Genomic DNA, 19,263 nt, shown 5'->3' with positions numbered 1-19,263 from the left:
CAGATGGTATATAGCCTGCAGGGTAGATACGGTGTCCTTCCTCACATTAATGATCAGGGAAGGGCATTTAACTACAGATGGTATATAGCCTGCAGGGTAGATACGGTGTCCTTCCTCACATTAATGATCAGGGAAGGGCATTTACCTACAGATGGTATATAGCCTGCAGGGTAGATACGGTGTCCTTCCTCACATTAATGATCAGGGAAGGGCATTTAACTACAGATGGTATATAGCCTGCAGGGTAGATACAGTGTCCTTCCTCACATTAATGATCAGGGAAGGGCATTTACCTACAGATGGTATATATCCTGCAGGGTAGATACGGTGTCCTTCCTCACATTAATGATCAGGGAAGGGCATTTAACTACAGATGGTATATAGCCTGCAGGGTAGATACGGTGTCCTTCCTCACATTAATGATCAGGGAAGGGCATTTAACTACAGATGGTATATAGCCTGCAGGGTAGATACGGTGTCCTTCCTCACATTAATGATCAGGGAAGGCATTTACCTACAGATGGTATATAGCCTGCAGGGTAGATACGGTGTCCTTCCTCACATTAATGATCAGGGAAGGGCATTTAACTACAGATGGTATATAGCCTGCAGGGTAGATACGGTGTCCTTCCTCACCTCTGAAGTTGAGCTGGGAGCAGGTGCAGAGAGAGTGGATTATGTTGATGACCAGGCCGTGTGTGGAGGCGCGGAGGGACAGGGGGCCGGTGGCCACCAGCAGAGTGACCACGTGGAACAGGTAGGGCAGGTGAGTGGCCACGTCCAGAGAGTTGTTGAAGGACAACATCAGCATGTAACGGGCCAGGATGGCAATGTCATCCCACATCAGGTGCTGCTCCAGGGTGGGCGTGGGAGACAGGCACGTCTTATCGATGATCTTACACATCCGACCAATCACCTGGTCAGATGGTGTGTGGAGATAACCAATCATTATGAGGTATTGAAAAGGTTGTCAGTGATATGACACCATATACTTGGTGTTAAAGACAACTTTATGCTGACTGATGATGTTAACATCAACAGAATATCTGCCAAGGGCACCATCTGTTTGGGTTATTTTATTTTAAAAGCGATCAGTATCCCTAAGCAAACTTCAGATGTATTTTTGGATGTTAGCATAATAGGAGGCAGAGAGAAGATGGCAGGGATTAGATGGTAAGTCAAACATCACTGGCCCAAGCCTCGGGTGACAAATAGGCCAAAGGGACTAGACAAACTACCCTTTGTCCCCAATAGCTGGCTTGTCATGACATCAGTAGTGGCTGGGCTGGAACATGCCAACCAAACAATGCCCACCCTGATGGATCACGTGTACATTAAGACTACTATATCAGAACACACAAACCCTACAAATTACAAATCAAATGTGAAGCTTAAAGTCATTGATTAGTCACTTAAATAGATGTAAATGACTAAGATGGGTGCTGTGATACTTCAACTAAAAGAGCACTGTGTTTACTGTTCCTTAGCAAAACATCTTCACAATGATCACCATTCACTGCCATGCTTTACAGTGTCTGCCTTAATAGGAGCGAGGGCCTGGCTTACTATTGTCTGCCTGGGCTCTGAGGGTTTGTGTGTTTCTATCTCAGTAAGAGGGACAATTGGGATAAACAGCTCACAGATGGACATTGAGTTGATGATTCGGTCAGTTTGGATTATGTAAGTGGAGAGAAGTCGCAACTAAACTGGTAAGTATTAATCCATTTAAATGTAAATGTTTTTTGGAGGACATTTTAGATGAATACATGTTGTCTGGGACAAACTAAAACTGTCTGAATAATAATATTGATAACACAGGAATATTTCTTTGCTTAATCCAAAATGATGATTTAGAAAATCTCTCTTGGGACTGTTAGGCCGTGATTAATATTCTAACAGTTTTTTACTAAAGTTTACTTTGAGTTAGTGACATTGTGATGTTTTTGAGAGGAAAGTGGCCTCCGACCAGAGGGTTCATTGAGGACAAGGACGTCATCCATGTTTGGATACAGGGCTTGACACGGGGGAGTACTTGCTGTGTTAGCATGAGACTGACACAGAGTAGTGTTCCCAGTGCGATAACGCTAGCCTATCCATGTTACCCTGTCATTATTAACATGAGACTGACACAGAGTAGTGTTCCCAGTGCAATAGCGCTAGCCTATCCATGTTAACCTGTCATTATTAACATGAGACTGACACAGAGTAGTGTTCCCAGTGCAATAGCGCTAGCCTATCCATGTTAACCTGTCATTATTAACATGAGACTGACACAGAGGAGTGTTCCCAGTGCGATAACGCTAGCCTATCCATGTTACCCTGTCATTATTAACATGAGACTGACACAGAGTGTTCCCAGTGCAATAGCGCTAGCCTATCCATGTTAACCTGTCATTATTAACATGAGACTGATACAGAGTGTTCCCAGTGCAATAACGCTAGCCTATCCATGTTACCCTGTCATTATTAACATGAGACTGATACAGAGTAGTGTTCCCAGTGCGATAACGCTAGCCTATCCATGTTACCCTGTCATTATTAACATGAGACTGATACAGAGTGTTCCCAGTGCAATAACGCTAGCCTATCCATGTTACCCTGTCATTATTAACATGAGACTGATACAGAGTGTTCCCAGTGCAATAACGCTAGCCTATCCATGTTACCCTGTCATTATTAACATGAGACTGATACAGAGTAGTGTTCCCAGTGCGATAACGCTAGCCTATCCATGTTACCCTGTCATTATTAACATGAGACTGATACAGAGTAGTGTTCCCAGTGCGATAACGCTAGCCTATCCATGTTACCCTGTCATTATTAACATGAGACTGATACAGAGTAGTGTTCCCAGTGCGATAACGCTAGCCTATCCATGTTACCCTGTCATTATTAACATGAGACTGATACAGAGTAGTGTTCCCAGTGCGATAACGCTAGCCTATCCATGTTAACCTGTCATTATTAACATGAGACTGATACAGAGTAGTGTTCCCAGTGCGATAACGCTAGCCTATCCATGTTACCCTGTCATTATTAACATGAGACTGATACAGAGTAGTGTTCCCAGTGCGATAACGCTAGCCTATCCATGTTAACCTGTCATTATTAACATGAGACTGATACAGAGTAGTGTTCCCAGTGCAATAGCGCTAGCCTATCCATGTTACCCTGTCATTATTAACATGAGACTGATACAGAGTGTTCCCAGTGCAATAGCGCTAGCCTATCCATGTTAACCTGTCATTATTAACATGAGACTGATACAGAGTGTTCCCAGTGCAATAACGCTAGCCTATCCATGTTACCCTGTCATTATTAACATGAGACTGATACAGAGTAGTGTTCCCAGTGCGATAACGCTAGCCTATCCATGTTACCCTGTCATTATTAACATGACTGATACAGAGTAGTGTTCCCAGTGCGATAACGCTAGCCTATCCATGTTACCCTGTCATTATTAACATGAGACTGATACAGAGTAGTGTTCCCAGTGCGATAACGCTAGCCTATCCATGTTAACCTGTCATTATTAACATGAGACTGATACAGAGTAGTGTTCCCAGTGCGATAACGCTAGCCTATCCATGTTACCCTGTCATTATTAACATGAGACTGATACAGAGTAGTGTTCCCAGTGCGATAACGCTAGCCTATCCATGTTAACCTGTCATTATTAACATGAGACTGATACAGAGTAGTGTTCCCAGTGCAATAGCGCTAGCCTATCCATGTTACCCTGTCATTATTAACATGAGACTGATACAGAGTAGTGTTCTCAGTGCGATAACGCTAGCCTATCCATGTTAACCTGTCATTATTAACATGAGACTGACACAGAGGAGTGTTCCCAGTGCGATAACGCTAGCCTATCCATGTTAACCTGTCATTATTAACATGAGACTGACACAGAGGAGTGTTCCCAGTGCGATAACGCTAGCCTATCCATGTTAACCTGTCATTATTAACATGAGACTGATACAGAGGAGTGTTCCCAGTGCGATAACGCTAGCCTATCCATGTTAACCTGTCATTATTAACATGAGACTGACACAGAGGAGTGTTCCCAGTGCAGGAATGCTAGCCTATCCATGTTACCCTGTCATTATTAACATGAGACTGACACAGAGGAGTGTTCCCAGTGCGATAACGCTAGCCTATCCATGTTAACCTGTCATTATTAACATGAGACTGATACAGAGGAGTGTTCCCAGTGCGATAACGCTAGCCTATCCATGTTAACCTGTCATTATTAACATGAGACTGACACAGAGTAGTGTTCCCAGTGCGATAACGCTAGCCTATCCATGTTACCCTGTCATTATTAACATGAGACTGACACAGAGTAGTGTTCCCAGTGCGATAACGCTAGCCTATCCATGTTAACCTGTCATTATTAACATGAGACTGACACAGAGGAGTGTTCCCAGTGCAGGAATGCTAGCCTATCCATGTTAACCTGTCATTATTAACATGAGACTGACACAGAGTAGTGTTCCCAGTGCGATAACGCTAGCCTATCCATGTTACCCTGTCATTATTAACATGAGACTGATACAGAGTGTTCCCAGTGCAATAACGCTAGCCTATCCATGTTACCCTGTCATTATTAACATGAGACTGACACAGAGGAGTGTTCCCAGTGCAGGAATGCTAGCCTATCCATGTTAACCTGTCATTATTAACATGAGACTGACACAGAGTAGTGTTCCCAGTGCGATAACGCTAGCCTATCCATGTTACCCTGTCATTATTAACATGAGACTGATACAGAGTGTTCCCAGTGCGATAACGCTAGCCTATCCATGTTAACCTGTCATTATTAACATGAGACTGATACAGAGGAGTGTTCCCAGTGCAATAGCGCTAGCCTATCCATGTTACCCTGTCATTATTAACATGAGACTGATACAGAGTGTTCCCAGTGCAATAGCGCTAGCCTATCCATGTTACCCTGTCATTATTAACATGAGACTGATACAGAGTGTTCCCAGTGCAATAGCGCTAGCCTATCCATGTTACCCTGTCATTATTAACATGAGACTGATACAGAGTAGTGTTCCCAGTGCAATAACGCTAGCCTATCCATGTTACCCTGTCATTATTAACATGAGACTGATACAGAGTAGTGTTCCCAGTGCAATAGCGCTAGCCTATCCATGTTACCCTGTCATTATTAACATGAGACTGACACAGAGGAGTGTTCCCAGTGCAATAGCGCTAGCCTATCCATGTTAACCTGTCATTATTAACATGAGACTGACACAGAGTAGTGTTCCCAGTGCGATAACGCTAGCCTATCCATGTTAACCTGTCATTATTAACATGAGACTGATACAGAGTGTTCCCAGTGCAATAGCGCTAGCCTATCCATGTTACCCTGTCATTATTAACATGAGACTGACACAGAGTAGTGTTCCCAGTGCGATAACGCTAGCCTATCCATGTTAACCTGTCATTATTAACATGAGACTGACACAGAGTGTTCCCAGTGCGATAACGATAGCCTATCCATGTTACCCTGTCATTATTAACATGAGACTGATACAGAGTGTTCCCAGTGCGATAACGCTAGCCTATCCATGTTAACCTGTCATTATTAACATGAGACTGATACAGAGTGTTCCCAGTGCAATAGCGCTAGCCTATCCATGTTACCCTGTCATTATTAACATGAGACTGATACAGAGTGTTCCCAGTGCGATAACGCTAGCCTATCCATGTTACCCTGTCATTATTAACATGAGACTGACACAGAGTAGTGTTCCCAGTGCAATAGCGCTAGCCTATCCATGTTACCCTGTCATTATTAACATGAGACTGATACAGAGTGTTCCCAGTGCGATAACGCTAGCCTATCCATGTTACCCTGTCATTATTAACATGAGACTGATACAGAGTGTTCCCAGTGCGATAACGCTAGCCTATCCATGTTAACCTGTCATTATTAACATGAGACTGATACAGAGTGTTCCCAGTGCGATAACGCTAGCCTATCCATGTTAACCTGTCATTATTAACATGAGACTGACACAGAGTAGTGTTCCCAGTGCGATAACGCTAGCCTATCCATGTTACCCTGTCATTATTAACATGAGACTGATACAGAGTGTTCCCAGTGCAATAGCGCTAGCCTATCCATGTTAACCTGTCATTATTAACATGAGACTGATACAGAGGAGTGTTCCCAGTGCAATAACGCTAGCCTATCCATGTTACCCTGTCATTATTAACATGAGACTGACACAGAGTAGTGTTCCCAGTGCGATAACGCTAGCCTATCCATGTTACCCTGTCATTATTAACATGAGACTGATACAGAGTGTTCCCAGTGCGATAACGCTAGCCTATCCATGTTAACCTGTCATTATTAACATGAGACTGACACAGAGGAGTGTTCCCAGTGCGATAACGCTAGCCTATCCATGTTAACCTGTCATTATTAACATGAGACTGACACAGAGGAGTGTTCCCAGTGCGATAACGCTAGCCTATCCATGTTACCCTGTCATTATTAACATGAGACTGACACAGAGTAGTGTTCCCAGTGCAATAGCGCTAGCCTATCCATGTTACCCTGTCATTATTAACATGAGACTGACACAGAGTGTTTAGCCATTTTTCCATTGAAAACTGTTGGCCCAGTTAGCATGTATTAGCCTCATAAACTAGCTAAAAGTGTCGATACCCACCTTGCTGGAGACCAGTTTGACGTTCCCTGAGGCCAGAGCCACAGCCGTGTCAGCCATGACCTCCGCCTTGATGGAGCCCAGGCCTCCTGTAGCGCTGGTCTTGATGAAGCTGTCCAACACCACGTCCAGCAGGTCCGTTATCTGAGGGCAGAGGTCACAGGTCGCATACAATTTAAGTTGCATTCAGTGGGGCTAAACATTAGGGACTGTTGAGAAATAAATACATTATGTAGAGTTGACAGGTCACCAAAATCAGACACAAGGAACTGCCTTTCTCCCCACAGTGCTCACTTGCTCACCACCCCAAAAATATTTTTTGAAATGGGTTGAGTGTGAAAGATACTGTACCATGAGTTCAGAACACGTTGTTTGTTTTAGCTATAGCTATATTCAGATGCCTATATTGCAGTCATCTGAGACAAGCAACAAAACTTTTAGAACGTAGATAATGATATTTAGGAAGAACACTTCCAACCCCAGAGTTGTCATTTCGATACCTTCAATAAAAAAAATCTATAAAATGTTTATATTGACAAACACTGGCTATGATTCAGCATGTTGGATTCATAAACCATTTCCTGTGCCTATAAAAATGCAAAAGGTTCCACCCTATCTTCTACCTGACTGCCTCCCATCTCTGTCAGCCTACATTTATGAGAAAGCCAACAGTTTTTATGGGCAGTTTTTATTGGTCTTGGAGACATTTAACAGTACATTAAGCAAACATGTGCCCTCTAAGATAAGAATGTTTGACTAAAAGGTAACTAAGTGTCAAACAACTGGTGTGTATGCATACGTGAGAGTTTGAGAGCGAGTGTGTGTGTGGTGACTCACCTGGCCGAGGCTGCCCCAGATCTTGGCCTGTATAGAGGGGTACATTTGCTTCTCGTTGATGGTCATGGTGATGAGCTTATCCAAGATGGCGCTGACACGCTGGCGCTTGGCGTCGTCATTGTGCTTACAGAACCTCACCAGGTTGAGCAGCCAGGGGGTCATGTACTCTAGACACAGGTGCTTCAGCTCTATACCTAAACACAGAATCAGAGGTTGGATAACACCAGCTCCTCTGTTGTTGCTACAGTATTGAGGAACAGAGGTTGGATAACACCAGCTCCTCTGTTGTTGCTACAGTATTGAGGAACAGAGGTTGGATAACACCAGCTCCTCTGTTGTTGCTACAGTATTGAGGAACAGAGGTTGGATAACCAGCTCCTCTGTTGTTGCTACAGTATTGAGGAACAGAGGTTGGATAACACCAGCTCCTCTGTTGTTGCTACAGTATTGAGGAACAGAGGTTGGATAACCAGCTCCTCTGTTGTTGCTACAGTATTGAGGAACAGAGGTTGGATAACACCAGCTCCTCTGTTGTTGCTACAGTATTGAGGAACAGAGGTTGGATAACACCAGCTCCTCTGTTGTTGCTACAGTATTGAGGAACAGAGGTTGGATAACACCAGCTCCTCTGTTGTTGCTACAGTATTGAGGAACAGAGGTTGGATAACACCAGCTCCTTTGTTGTTGCTACAGTATTGAGGAACAGAGGTTGGATAACACCAGCTCCTCTGTTGTTGCTACAGTATTGAGGAACAGAGGTTGGATAACCAGCTCCTCTGTTGTTGCTACAGTGTTGAGGAACAGAGGTTGGATAACCAGCTCCTCTGTTGTTGCTACAGTATTGAGGAACAGAGGTTGGATAACCAGCTCCTCTGTTGTTGCTACAGTGTTGAGGAACAGAGGTTGGATAACCAGCTCCTCTGTTGTTGCTACAGTATTGAGGAACAGAGGTTGGATAACCAGCTCCTCTGTTGTTGCTACAGTGTTGAGGAACAGAGGTTGGATAACCAGCTCCTCTGTTGTTGCTACAGTATTGAGGAACAGAGGTTGGATAACCAGCTCCTCTGTTGTTGCTACAGTGTTGAGGAACAGAGGCTGGAGTGTGGATGAATGACACCCACACTGAAAGCTCCAGAGCCATGGCTCAATGCACACTGACGGATAAGGCAATCAAACAGTTCCCCCACAAATGCATTTGTGTGTTGAGAGAAAGTCAGAGTTTCAGTCTATAAAAGAGAAAGTGGGTGAGTGTGTGTGACTGAGAAAAGTGAGAAAGAGTAAGAGGGCATCTTCTGGGAATGAATTTCACTCAATGCATTTGTGAGTTTGTGTGTTTCTGTGCATTTGTGTTCTAGACTCACTAGACTTGCTGAAGCCGGAGATGCACTCCTCCAGGAACTCCAGGGTGAGGTGTGGTTCGTTGGCGGCTAGCGTCTTGCTGATGGAGACTATAAAGAGAGTGTTGTTGGCAGGGATACACAGGCCTGAGGTCTCCAGCAGCTGGCCCTCGATCTTCAGGTTGAAGGTGCAGGTTAAGGCACACAGCAGGTTGTAGGCTGCAGACCTGTAGAGGGGACAGTTAGCTATTATATTCCATTTCCAATCAGGAAGTTGGTTGAAGAAGTTGTAAATCAATTGTTGTATTTAGCTACTGTTCATATTTAAGAGATCACGCTACACCAAGACCTGCTCTGATTGACCCCTCCCCCCCGAGATATCAATGGGACTACATTTCCCAGAATCCACTAGAAGCTAGGGTGTTTAGCCATGTTGAATGTCTGACCTGAGGCTGGGGTCGGAGCTTCCCAGGTTGAGCAGGGCGAGGTTCAGCAGGGTACCCGGCACATCTTTGGGCCTGATCTTGGTGTGCTGGGGGATGGAGTCTGGCTGTGAGAGCTCCCAGCGCGTCCTGATGTGGATGATGGACTGGACGATGGCATCACACTCCTGGTGCATGAAGGTGAGGGGTGTGCCCTGGTTGGCCATGGTCAGGGTGAACTGGGTCTCGTCCACCAGGCAGATCTCCTCGATTTCAGAGGCATAGTACACATCATTGAGGAACACCGACTGACCCAGGACACGGGTACGCTCTGCTGATGTCACCTGGACGGCCGTGGAGCCCACCTGGGATAATAGGGAGGGTTGTTGTTGAGATAAGTGTGTACATGTCAACAATGACAACACAGACCAGTTGTCTCATGTTGCTACACAAAGCAGGACTCAACAGCCAATCAATTCAACCTTCTACTTTCCCTTCGGCAACAAACTAATCTATATAAATTGATTGAGGCCCAGAGAAGTAAAAAATTTTATTTTCCTGTGTTATATATAAACTCAGCAAAAAAAGAAACAACCTCTCACTGTCAACTGCGTTTGTTTTCAGCAAACTTAACACGTGTAAATATTTGTATGATCATAAGATTCAACAACTGAGACGTAAACTGAACAAGTTCCACAGACATGTGACTAACAGAAATGGAATAATGTGTCCCTGAACAAATGGGGGGGGGGTCAAAATCAAAAGTAACAGTAAATGCAGCTGGTGGCCACACCAGATACTAAATACTGCATTGCATCTCCTCATCATCATGGACTGCACCAGATTTGCCAGTTCTTGCTGTGAGATGTTACCCCACTCTTCCACCAAAGCACCTGCAAGTTCCCGGACATTTCTGGGGGGAATGGCCCAAGACCTTATCCTCCAATCCAACAGGTCCCAGACGTGCTCAGTGGGATTGAGATCCGGGCTCTTCGATGGCCATGGCAGAACACTGACATTCCTGTCTTGCAGGAAATCACGCACAGAATGAGCAGTATGGCTGTTGGCATTGTCATGCTGGAAGATCATGTTAGTATGAGCCTGCAGGAAGGGTACCACATGAGGGAGGAGGATGTCTTCCCTCTAGCGCACAGCGTTGAGATTGCCTGCAATGACAACAAGCTCAGTCCGTTGATGCTGTGACACACCGCCCCAGACCATGACGGACCCTCCACCTCCTTGCAGCATGCCTAAGGCACGTTCACGCAGATGAGCAGGGACCCTGGGCATCTTTCTTTTGGTGTCAGTAGAAAGGCCTCTTTAGCGTCCTAAGTTTTCATAACTGACCTTAATTGCCTACCGTCTGTAACTTGTTAATGTCTTAACGACCGTTCCACAGGTGCATGTTAATGAATTGTTTATGGTTCACTGAACAAGCATGGGAAACAGTGTTTAAACTCTTTACAATAAAGATCTGTGAAGTTATTTGGATTTTTACAAAATGATCTTTGAAAGACCAGGTCCTGAAAAAGGGCTGTTTCTTTTTTTTGCTGAGTTTATATAAATATGTATATTTCTACACTGAGGTTGGAATAACACTGTAAAATTGTGAAAATGATGAAGCCCTTTGAATGTAAGAGCTGTTTGAAAAGACTACCTGAAATTTCAGCCTGTTTTGGTGCGACAGAGATGTGACCTTTCCATGCTGTAAATGAGTTAATAGACCAACAATAATTTCAGTTGTTTTCCCCTGCCCACTTGGACCACTCCCAGACAGTTCTATCAAAATGAATGCTGAGAACTTGCCCTTTGCTAAGAACTTTTTTTGACAATATACACTGCTCAAAAAAATAAAGGGAACACTAAAATAACACATCCTAGATCTGAATTAATTAAATATTCTTATTAAATACTTTTTTCTTGACATAGTTGAATGTGCTGACAACAAAATCACACAAAAATTATCAATGGAAATCAAATTTATCAACCCATGGAGGTCTGGATTTGGAGTCACACTCAAAATTAAAGTGGAAAACCACACTAAGGCTGATCCAACTTTGATGTAATGTCCTTAAAACAAGTCCAAATGAGGCTCAGTAGTGTGTGTGGCCTCCACGTGCCTGTATGACCTCCCTACAACGCCTGGGCATGCTCCTGATGAGGTGGCGGATGGTCTCCTGAGGGATCTCCTCCCAGACCTGGACTAAAGCATCCGCCAATTCCTGGACAGTCTGTGGTGCAACGTGGTGTTGGTGGATGGAGCAAGACATGATGTCCCAGATGTGCTCAATTGGATTCAGGTCTGGGGAACGGGCGGGCCAGTCCAGTCCATAGCATCAATGCCTTCCTCTTGCAGGAACTGCTGACACACTCCAGCCACATGAGGTCTAGCATTGTCTTGCATTAGGAGGAACCCAGGGCCAACCGCACCAGTATACGGTCTCACAAGGGGTTTGAGGATCTCATCTCGGTACCTAATGGCAGTCAGGCTACCTCTGGCGAGTACATGGAGGGCTGTGCCGCCCCCCAAAGAAATGCCACCCCACACCATGACTGACCCACCGCCAAACCGGTCATGCTGGAGGATGTTGCAGGCAGCAGAACGTTCTCCACGGCATCTCCAGACTCTGTCACGTCTGTCAGTGTGAACCTGCTTTCATCTGTGAAGAGCACAGGGCGCCAGTGGCGAATTTGCCAATCTTGGTGTTCTCTGGCAAATGCCAAACGTCCTGCACGGTGTTGGGCTGTAAGCACAACCCCCACCTGTGGACGTTGGGCCCCCATACCACCCTCATGGAGTCTGTTTCTGACCGTTTGAGCAGACACATGCACATTTGTGGCCTGCTGGAGGTCATTTTGCAGGGCTCTGGCAGTGCTCCTCCTGCTCCTCCTTGCACAAAGGCGGAGGTAGCGGTCCTGCTGCTGGGTTGTTGCCCTTCTACGGCCTCCTCCACGTCTCCTGGTAGCGCCTCCATGCTCTGGACACTACGTTGAAAGACACAGCAAACCTTCTTGCCACAGCTCGCATTGATGTGCCATCCTGGATGAGCTGCACTACCTGAGCCACTTGTGTGGGTTGTAGACTCCGCCTCATGCTACCACTAGAGTGAAAACACCGCCAGCATACAAAAAGTGACCAAAACATCAGCCAGGAAGCATAGGAACTGAGAAGTGGTCTGTGGTCACCACCTGCAGAAACACTCCTTTATTGGGGGTGTCTTGCTAATTGCCTATATTTCCACCTGTTGTCTATTCCATTTGCACAACAGCATGTGAAATGTATTGTCAATCAGTGTTGCTTCCTAAGTGGACAGTTTGATTTCACAGAAGTGTGATTGACTTGGAGTTACATTGTGTTGTTTAAGTGTTCCCTTTATTTTTTTGAGCAGTGTATGTATGTTTATTTTTAAACTTTTACCCCTTTTCTTCCCAATTTTGTGGTATCCAATTGGTAGTTACAGTCTTGTCCCATCCCTGCAACTTAGGACTCGGGAGAATCGAAGGTCGAGAGCCATGCGTCCTCTGAAACACGACCCTATCAAGCTGCTCTTCTTCTTGACACACTGCTTGCTTAACCCGGAAGCCAGCCTCACCAATGTGTCAGAGGAAACACAGTACAACTGGAGACCGAAGTCAGCTTACAGGTGGTTAGCCCGCCACAAGGAGTCGCTAGAGCGTGATGGGACAAGGACATCCTGGTCGGCCAAACCCTCCCCTAACCCGGACGACAATGGGCCAATTGTGCGCCGCCTCATGGGTTTCCCAGTCACAGCTGGCTGTGTAGTGACGCTTCAAGCACTGCCATGCAGTGCCTTAGACCGCTGTGCCACTCGGGGGGCCCTTTTTGACCCTTTTAGTTCAAAACAATCACAGTAAGGTACTTAATTATTACCCAGAAATGATTTGATAGAGATTAAAATAAACAGCTCCATTGGACCTTTGAGTAAACAATTCTCCCTGTTCCCACGTGCCCTTCATACTACCCAGTTGTCCTTATAGGCCAGTTTGAAAGTTAGGGTTACACAAGGACCACTGTGCTACTGACCTTGATGGAGACCTTGGTGTCCTTGTGGGCCAGTTTGAGGGCGTTGTGGAACACCTTGAGGTCCTCTTCCAGGGCCAGCGTGGCCGCTGGGAGTTTCTGCTGCTCTGCCTCTACGTGCTCCGCCAACCGTGCTGGCGAGTCGATGAACTGCACCCGCTTGCTGCCCTTCAGGCCTGTCAGCAGCCTCTCATGGTATTTGGTGTACTCCCTCACCCATGTGTTGCAGTTGTACACGTAGACCGCCGTCACGTTCTTGTATGCGAAGCCCGGGAACACCACAAACCACTTGGACAAGAAGTCTGTCTTGAAGCGGTTGCTGGGACCCACGTGGGTCAGGTCCACTATGATATCGTAGGGCTTGGCATAGTAAGGCTTCAGGGTAAGCAGCACATGGTAGATTAGAAGATCTCCGTTGATCTGGCCTGTCTTAAACCTGCGGGAAGAGAAGGAAAAGAGAAGTTGAGGATAGGTCTGATGGAAGAGGAGGTGGTAGATGTTGAGGATAGGTCTGATGGAAGAGGAGGTGGTAGAGGTTGAGGATAGGTCTGATGGAAGAGGAGGTGGTAGAGGTTGAGGATAGGTCTGATGGAAGAGGAGGTGGTAGAGGTTGAGGATAGGTCTGATGGAAGAGGTGGTGGTTAGAAGTTGAGTATAGGTCTGATGGAAGAGGAGGTGGTTAGAAGTTGAGGATAGGTCTGATGGAAGAGGAGGTGGTAGATGTTGAGGATAGGTCTGATGGAAGAGGTGGTGGTAGATGTTGAGGATAGGTCTGATGGAAGAGGTGGTGGTAGATGTTGAGGATAGGTCTGATGGAAGAGGTGGTGGTAGATGTTGAGGATAGGTCTGATGGAAGGGGAGGTGGTAGATGTTGAGGATAGGTCTGATGGAAGAGGTGGTGGTAGATGTTGAGGATAGGTCTGATGGAAGGGGAGGTGTTAGAGGTTGAGGATAGGTCTGATGGAAGAGGAGGTGGTTAGAAGTTGAGGATAGGTCTGATGGAAGAGGAGGTAGAAAGTGCACTTCTCTGCCAGCCAGGTCAACCTCTAAAAAGAAAGACCTTTACCGGTTAAATACATCCAAAAAGACACAGGTATTTTCTGGTCTCTTTAATTTAGATAGAACAGTCTGACGGTGGAGTCATACAGGTAAGAATATAAATTCATCCCATTCTGAAAGCACTTCATACACAATGTTCTTTTTTGTTACAGGCTCGACTGAAATAGAGATCTTGGTCTCAGCATAACCATTATTATACATGTCATTTACTGGTAGCTGGCAGTCTCAGACTGAATTGTAGGCCTAAACTACTTTAAATACACCCTTCTCTGTCTCTTTCCTCTTGCAGCATATGAGACATCTGTATGCTGTAGCGGTGGAGGTCCAAGGAGCCTAGAAATAACTAAGTCAGAAAAAGACCCGAGGGGGGATAGGAAGTGTGTGCATCTCAAGAGGCTGGGTCGTAGCAGGTGCTTCCTCTGACAAACACACACGACAGACCGCTCCTTATACTGACATCTTCCTAGTCCAGTTAACCTTGTCACTCTTGCTCTTTCTCTCACACACAAGCGCTCTAAGGCTGTGCCCTTGCCCAGGTAAGAGATGCCCATACAATCTCCAACATACATTGTATAAAAAAAAGGAATGACCAAATAATGTGTTTTTGTGATAAGATTCAGTTTATTTTAGTGGACATCGCAATGAAAACGACAAAACCATGATTTGTAAAAATGTTTACTAAAAGAGGTCTAGCTTATTCTGAAATGTATTGTATGCATCACCTTCCTGAAAGGTATTGCATAGAACTAACTTGCTAGAAGTTATTATTTATGGTAAACAAAGTGTATTGATCTACTTCAGTAACACATTGATTACTTCATTTTGAGTAAACTGTACTGTGACAGTGAGTGATAGACTTAACTGGGCTAGTTAGATATTTTTTTAATAAATCACATCTTGTTTTAGCAGGTTAATGATAATGGCAGGGAGAAGTAATCTTTTTAGAAATGAATAGATTTGCGAGACAGTTTTCCATTATTTTTTACCTCCCCACATTATAATTGGAAGAGAAAGTGTAAACTATAACATAGCCTATTGCTAGAAAGGTAACTCCAAACACATTTTCACTAATAGCAGCTGCTTATCTGGTTAAACAAAAGTTAGCCATGTGTTGGCAAAAATGTCCAAGTCAAGAAAGCCTACCAGCAGCTACGACTGGTACTCACGGGTGCTTTTTCAAAGCCTATGTCATAGACTCCAGTGAGTGTAATGAGCTCCAATGAGTGTAATTTGCTCAATATTAGGAGTTGAGAAATAAAGTTATTAGAAAGAAGATATTCTCCTCTTTTTTACAGAACAAAAGAAAAAAAGAAAACGGCACCCTGCAATAACTCTGCGGACTCCAAGCAAATGTAACTAACCATTTCTAGAATTATATTCAAACATTAACAAACCGTTACAATACAGAGACTGTTAACTGGCATGAACAACAAAAGCTATTCTCTTCCTATCCTACCATTTCAGAGAAACTGAAGAATGGAAGGCTCCAGAATGTCTCTCCATCTTCTCTTCTTCCTTCTGATTGGACAAGCTTCACACACCAGCATTACTCAGCCTCAGACCACTAATGCCATATATCCAACTGACATAACCTCAATTACCCAAGAGGAAAATGACACCTCCAGCTCTCCCACAAAGGCCACCACGGGCTGCCTCATCAAGCCCCAGTTGGGCTTCATAGTGGTGACCTGCGCCGGGGGCCTGGTCCTGTTTCTGCTCGTCTCTACTGTGGTCCTGGCCTCCCAGGTGTGCAGTCTTAGGCGCCAAGCCCGTGCCCCTCGCCCCGCCCGCAGTAACGTGGACCTGGTGAGTGGCGCGGGCTACTGGGACACAGAGCACTCTGAGGGGGGCATAGTGGGGCCCTGTGATACCAGTGTCATGTTGGAGGAGGTCCGTTTGGATGGAGAAGAGGATGAAGAGCAGGGGGAAGAAGAGGAGGAGGAAAGGGAGGAGGAGCAGGCAGAAGGGGTCAGATGCCAAACAGGGGATGCGAGAACAACTGGCGAAATAGCCATGCAGATGCAGAGTTCCAGCTCCAGGGATTTGTGTCTGGAAATCCCCCAGGATCTAGAGAACATGCCCCTAGTGGTGTGAGTAGAGCATTGCATGCACTCCCTCTCCAGCCTCAGAGAGCCATGGCCTGGCTCAGAGCTGAACTTCACTCAGGCATAGATATCAACAGGCCAGATCAGCTCCAGTCTTGTGCCTCAAGTCAAAACAAAGAGTATTTGTTATTTTTTTAATAAGTACTCGAGCTATATGTAATCAATTTTAGGAGCTTTTACATATTTGCTTTGTAAACTGCATTAATCTGATTTGGAATGATTTTGTCTCAAATTTATTTCTATAGAGAACATTTGAATAGGCTGTTGGGAGCAGCAAGACATTAATTTGAAATAATGTGCTACGAACAGCACACTACTGCCAACTGCCCAAGTTAATTAAGCTTACAGCTTACTACGAAGGTTCAGGATCTTTGTACGGGGGGGGGGGGTCACTTATATTTTACATTTGAGTCATTTAGCAGACGCTCTTATCCAGAGTGACTTACAGGAGCAACTAGGGTAAATTACCTTGCTCAAGGGCATATTGACAAATTAAAAACAGTGACCTTTCGGTTACTGGCCCAAAGCTCTTAACTGCCAAATTCAATCATATTAGCAGTACACTATGCCAACTTCCCTTAATGGCAGAGGTGTAACAAAGTGTAACAAAAAGGTATTAAGCTTACGTAGAAAGTATATTTTGTTGAAGATTGAAATGATAGAAACTCAACTCCAATATGTAATAGAATGGAAGCCCCCCCCCCATCTCTATTGACACTGTAGGCTAAAAGATTCCTTCTCAGCAAACAAGCACTCAAACATTGTCTACCATATATATAACTGAATGTGGTGGCTTCTCCCCAAGACATTAAATGTCAAACATTGTATAATATATGTTGTCCAATCTAAACTGTCCTATCTACCTGTATTAAAAAAATATAATAATAAAACACACTCAAATATGCCAACATGCTTGCTGGTCAGATGTGAGTTCAGTTAAAATGATTACTTTCCACCAACTTGATGTGAACTTCCTTTCCTTTATCTGAAGTGATTCCATGCACAAATACTATACCAAGGGTAAACTTTGAACATCTTGTTGCCATCGGTGGCTGGGCACAGAGATAGCATTGGGCCTGCCAAGCCTACTTGTTACATTAATAAGTCTTCCCCTCAACCTTCACGTGTCAGTCGAGCAGTCACAGAACACCTAACTCATTTGTTTCCACTCCTCTCTACTAAGGCTAACTTCTTTTCTCTTTTCTGTAAAAATACAATATTTGTTTAAATGCCACAACCCAAATAAATGGAGGTTTTGTGAACAGGTGTGAATGAATGGCATTCTTGTTTTGAATCGATGGAGTAAGAACACAAGTGTTTAGACAACAGTTTCAGAAACGGTGGACCGCAATAAATACAGGGGGTTGCATGAGTACAACGACAGCAGTGAAATTGATGTGAAATTATTCCATTACTGTAAACAAATATCCTGGGCACCAGGTTAACAGGTTATATTATCATTAGGACCAAGTGTTTTAATATAGTAAATTACAGAAGTGGATGTCTATCAGGAAAATAGCCCATTGGGTAGTTAAAAAAAACTATTGTTTAATTAATATATTAACAAAATCTGTGCCCTAGATTAGGTTGACTGAAGATGCTTTATGTTGACACAAACTGTACTGAAGAACAAAGACCTGATGAAGAACCAAGGGTAAAGTCATACATTGCAATAAGGGATACTAGCTTTCACCTGGATTCACCTTGTCAGTCTACAGTGCATTTAGAAAGTATTCATACTCCTTTTCCCACATTTTGTGTTACAGCCACAACTTAAAATAGATTAAATTTAGATATTTTGTCATTGGCCGACACGATACACCCCATTATGTCAAAGTGGAAATATTCTTGCAGATTTTTTAAAACAAATTAATTAAAAATGAAACGCTGAAATGTCTCGAGTCAATAACTATGTCAAAATGACCATGCAGATGCAGAGTTCCAGCTCCAGGGATTTGTGTCTGGAAGTACCACAGGATCTAGAGAACATGCCCCTAGTGGTGTGAGGAAAGTGAAAAGCTGAAATGTCTTAAGTCAATAAGTATTCAACCCCTTTGTTATGAAAAGCTGAAATAAGTTCAGGAGTAAAAATTTGCTTAACCATTCACATTATAAGATGCCTGGACTCACTCCTTGTGCAATAATAGTGTTTAACATGATTTTCGATTGACTTCTCTTCTCTCTCAAAAATGAAAAAAAAGCAGCAACGCCCCACCAAGACGGGAAAACGTTTGTAGTAGATTAGTGGCAATCTCTGTACCCCACACATCTGTACGGTCCCTCAGTCAAGCTGTGAATTTCAAAACACAGATTCATCCACAAAAACCAGGGAGGTTTTACAATGCCTCAAAGAAGGGTACCTATTGGTACATGGGTTAAAAATTTGAAAATGAGTTTATTAATTAAGCTTTGGATGGTGTATCAACACACCCAGTCACTACAAAGATAAAGGTGTCCTTCCTAACTCAGTTGCCGGAGAGGAAGGAAAGTTTTCAAGGATTATACCATGAGGCCAATGGTGATTTTAAAACAGTTAGAGTTTAATGAATGTGATAGGAAAAAACTGAGGATGGATCAACATCATTGTAGTTACTCCACAATATTAACCTTATTGGCAGAGTGAAAAGAAGGAAGCCTGTACAGAATACAAATATTAAAAAACATGCATACTGTTTGCAACAAGCCACTAAAGTAATACTGCAAAAAAAGAAGCAAAGCAATTCACTTTTTTATCCTAAATACAAAGTGTTATGTTTGGGGCAAATCCAATAC

General features: G+C 44.2%; 2 protein-coding genes across 5 annotated transcripts in view; one reads left to right on the top strand and one right to left on the bottom strand.

Moving 5' to 3' along the window:
• LOC112265651 (neurofibromin-like) overlaps positions 1–19,263 on the bottom strand; it is a 101,807-nt gene that overhangs the window by 28,082 nt on the left and 54,462 nt on the right. For both annotated transcript variants that reach the window (XM_042296312.1, XM_042296313.1), the window contains 6 exons: positions 13,331–13,763; positions 9,310–9,650; positions 8,888–9,090; positions 7,527–7,720; positions 6,693–6,833; positions 637–916 (listed from right to left, as the gene is read on the bottom strand). In XM_042296312.1, the coding sequence (XP_042152246.1) occupies positions 637–916; positions 6,693–6,833; positions 7,527–7,720; positions 8,888–9,090; positions 9,310–9,650; positions 13,331–13,763 (1,592 nt within the window). The remainder of the gene's footprint in view (positions 1–636; positions 917–6,692; positions 6,834–7,526; positions 7,721–8,887; positions 9,091–9,309; positions 9,651–13,330; positions 13,764–19,263) is intronic.
• Positions 1,566–17,753, top strand: LOC112265650. 3 transcript variants are annotated; one of them, XM_024443175.2, is made up of 4 exons: positions 1,566–1,709; positions 14,676–14,796; positions 15,682–15,738; positions 15,851–17,753. In XM_024443175.2, the coding sequence occupies exon 4, from the start codon at positions 15,863–15,865 to the stop codon at positions 16,478–16,480; it is 618 nt and encodes a 205-aa protein (XP_024298943.1). In that variant the 5' UTR covers positions 1,566–1,709; positions 14,676–14,796; positions 15,682–15,738; positions 15,851–15,862; the 3' UTR covers positions 16,481–17,753. The 3 variants fall into 3 exon arrangements, with proteins under 3 accessions (XP_024298943.1, XP_042152250.1, XP_024298941.1); XM_042296316.1 differs by having other exon boundaries at positions 1,567–1,709; positions 14,676–14,922; XM_024443173.2 differs by lacking the exon at positions 1,566–1,709 and adding an exon at positions 8,911–8,931 and having other exon boundaries at positions 14,676–14,922.

This window comes from Oncorhynchus tshawytscha, linkage group LG13 (assembly GCF_018296145.1).
Source record: "Oncorhynchus tshawytscha isolate Ot180627B linkage group LG13, Otsh_v2.0, whole genome shotgun sequence".
In the NCBI taxonomy this organism is placed as follows: domain Eukaryota; kingdom Metazoa; phylum Chordata; class Actinopteri; order Salmoniformes; family Salmonidae; genus Oncorhynchus; species Oncorhynchus tshawytscha.
Note: the sequence above shows the minus strand (reverse complement) of the source record. Positions and strands in the feature narration are given on the sequence as shown.